General features: G+C 37.4%; 1 protein-coding gene across 1 annotated transcript in view; it reads left to right on the forward strand.

Moving 5' to 3' along the window:
* LOC107642907 (AAA-ATPase At5g17760) overlaps positions 68-3171 on the forward strand; it is a 4299-nt gene continuing 1195 nt past the window's right edge. The window contains exon 1 of the mRNA XM_016346414.2: positions 68-1162. Within this exon, the coding sequence (XP_016201900.1) occupies positions 152-1162 (1011 nt within the window). The 5' untranslated portion in view covers positions 68-151. The remainder of the gene's footprint in view (positions 1163-3171) is intronic.

Genomic DNA, 3171 nt, shown 5'->3' on the forward strand with positions numbered 1-3171 from the left:
AACGAATTTCTATTTTTTTATTAAAAGTATTAAAAATGAAATATAAATATTAATAAACGATGTAAGGTCTAAAATTTGTGAGATATATATTGATGGAGCAAGAGAGTGAAGTGAAGAGAGTCCCTGGTCTTAGAGAATCAGAAGGATAAGCATGTTTTCCCAAAGAGAGATGCCATCAGCGTCATCAATGTTCTCCGCATATGCATCCATGGCAGCATCCATGATGCTGCTGCGATCAATGGCGAACGAGCTCATTCCGCAGCCGATCAGAGGCTACATCCTGAATGCCTTCCACTACTTAGTGAAGCCGAGATCCCAGTCGCTGACCCTGGTGATCGAGGAATCCAACGGCATAGCACGCAACCACGTGTACGATGCAGCCGAGGCCTACTTGTCCACCAGAGTGAGCCCCGACAACGAGAGGCTCAAAATCTGCAAGAGCCCCAAGGAGAAGAAGCTCACCATCCGCCTCGAAAAGGGGGAGAAGCTGCTGGATCTGTACGACGGCGTGTCCCTCCGCTGGAGGTTCATCTGCGCCGAGTCCGACAAGAATGCCCCCAGCGAGAACACCAGTATTAGTAGCAACGTATCGGTGAGGTCGGAGAAGCGCTACTTCGAGCTGAGTTTCCACAAGAAGCACAAGCAAATGGTGTTGGAGTCTTATCTGCCTTTCGTTCTCGACAAGGCGAAGGAGATGAAGGACGACGAGAGGGTTCTGAAGATGCATACTCTCAACACTTCTTACTGTTACGGTGGTGTGAAGTGGGATTCCATCAATCTGGAGCACCCTTCCACTTTCGAGACGCTTGCTATGGACTCGGAGCAGAAGGAAGCCATCATGGAGGACCTCAACAGGTTCGTGAAGAGGAGGGAGTTTTACAAGAGAGTCGGGAGGGCGTGGAAGCGTGGCTACTTGCTCTATGGACCTCCGGGGACTGGAAAATCAAGCTTGATTGCTGCCATGGCTAATTACCTCAAGTTTGATATCTATGACTTGCAGCTTGCTAACATAGTCAGGGATTCCGATCTCCGAAAGCTGCTGCTGGCAACTGCCAATAGGTCCATTCTTGTAATCGAAGACATTGATTGCAGCGTCGATCTTCCCGAGCGTCGCCATGTTGATCATCACCATCATCATGGACGTAAACAAACTGATGTACAGGTCAGTAATCCTATCCGATCCTATGCATACTTGCATACCTTTCATAACTATTCTGGATGGGGACATGCTTTCTTCACTGAGTCGCTGTTATCTTTCAAACATCTGGCCCCACTCATACATTTCATCAATATTAGCTATTCAGTAAAGTATAATTTTTCTCTAGTTTGGAAATACTTCTAAAGTTGTCTTTAATGTTAAGTTGTAATATTTAAATTCTTAATATTTTAAAATTTTCTTAATACTAAAAATTTTAATAAAATAATTTAAATTTTAAAATTTATTCTAAATATTAAGAACAAAAACATTTTTTATTTTTAATTATTGAATTTCACTTCAAGTTCTGAGATTTTATATCCCACCCAATCTAATAGTAATAATGAAAAAATAAGTATCGGATAATCATTATTGGTCTTTTCAATATATCACTTCTATTGTCAAAATAAGAAATATTAGGGTGACCAATTTTTTTAATTTGTTTTATATTTAAGTTAGCACTAACTTTTTTTCCAGTTAAAGTGTTGTCATCTAACGTTCTCTTTTAGTAATGTCTACTTAAATAATATATACATTATATTAATCAAATTATTCGGTTGTTAAGCATAATATTACATTTTAAATTTTCTATTTTGTTCAGAATAAAGATTACTTGAACCCGAACAGAATAATAATATAGTCGTCTATGTCATTTTCTGCTGAGTGAGTTGCATATCATGCATGCCATGATGTGTGTGCATTATATATATATGGTCTAGAGCATTGTATTTTCACATTATGTTTTAAATTTACGAAAAGAAGGGAAAGGCAGTAAAGAGAAACGATTTATCAACACATGTTTAACATACTAGCGATTTGCAAAATGCAAAGTAGCTTTCATTATATTGATTTAGAATGCAAAGTACCTTTGATTACTTTTAGGTCACGATCTCATTTGTTTGGTATAGTGACTTATTTTATGCTGATGCATGATAGCAAAAGCGATAGGGGGTAGTAGGTTCTTGGCTTAAAATCGTTTGTTTTCGAAATCACAAACCCAATCACGTGGTTTCTGATTGAGGGATGCAAGATGCAATATTATTGCTCGTCCCTTGTGGTTTTAGAACTCGACACGTTCAATGCTTTACATTTTCTTTTAAGAACATGTTCTCATTTGAGACAAAACACTTTTTATATTTTTTCCCCCTTCCTTCTCCTATACCTAGCTACTCTTGCAAGTGGAAATATTATATTGCATTTTAAAGCAACCCTTAAATGGTAAGTGGGACACAGGACTAGATGATGCATATATATCACAATTGGTTGATACATTTGGTTTTTTGGTAGTAGTTTAATAGTTGTAAGTGAAAATAAATTTTAAAAAAAACGACAAAAAGTATTTACCATGTCATCGTCCAGCAATGGGCGAGCCCAAAAAAGCATGCTTTCACCATCGGTCCACGCATTCTGTTTGGACCGTTCATTGTTCTTGTCGTCTTGTTTTGATGCTTTCTGTATTTTAAGCAGAGCAAGAGCATATATAATGTTGTTCAAAGGTCGTTATTATAATTATTATTATAATGTTTGGGGATGGTACGTGGCAGGCCACCATAGGAATAGGACGATCCTCGTGTAAAGCTTCTATTCATTATGTTCCAGAAAATTTTGCTTTATTCCTTCTTGGTACAAGATTTTCTGCTGATCTCGTAATATTTTATATTGGTTTCCATGAGAAACCAACACGATTATTCAAAGATGAAGACAAGACTATTGTAGTGACAAGTGACAGACACATCACCATGAGATCTGATGTACATACATCTCTTAAAACATTATTAGCCAAAGATAGCATAAACCCAATCTCCTTTTCTTTTCTTTTTTTTTCTTGTTAGTTCAAAGATTAAGTGGTCAACATTGGTTTTGGAATAATAAATAGCATGATTCATACCTCATCAAAATTCAAACTTCTGACGGTGGTCAGGATATAATTCATCAAAAAACTGAAACCACTTTTTAAGATCGAAAAGATACTTTAA

This window comes from Arachis ipaensis, chromosome B05, assembly GCF_000816755.2.
Source record: "Arachis ipaensis cultivar K30076 chromosome B05, Araip1.1, whole genome shotgun sequence".
In the NCBI taxonomy this organism is placed as follows: Eukaryota; Viridiplantae; Streptophyta; class Magnoliopsida; order Fabales; family Fabaceae; genus Arachis; species Arachis ipaensis.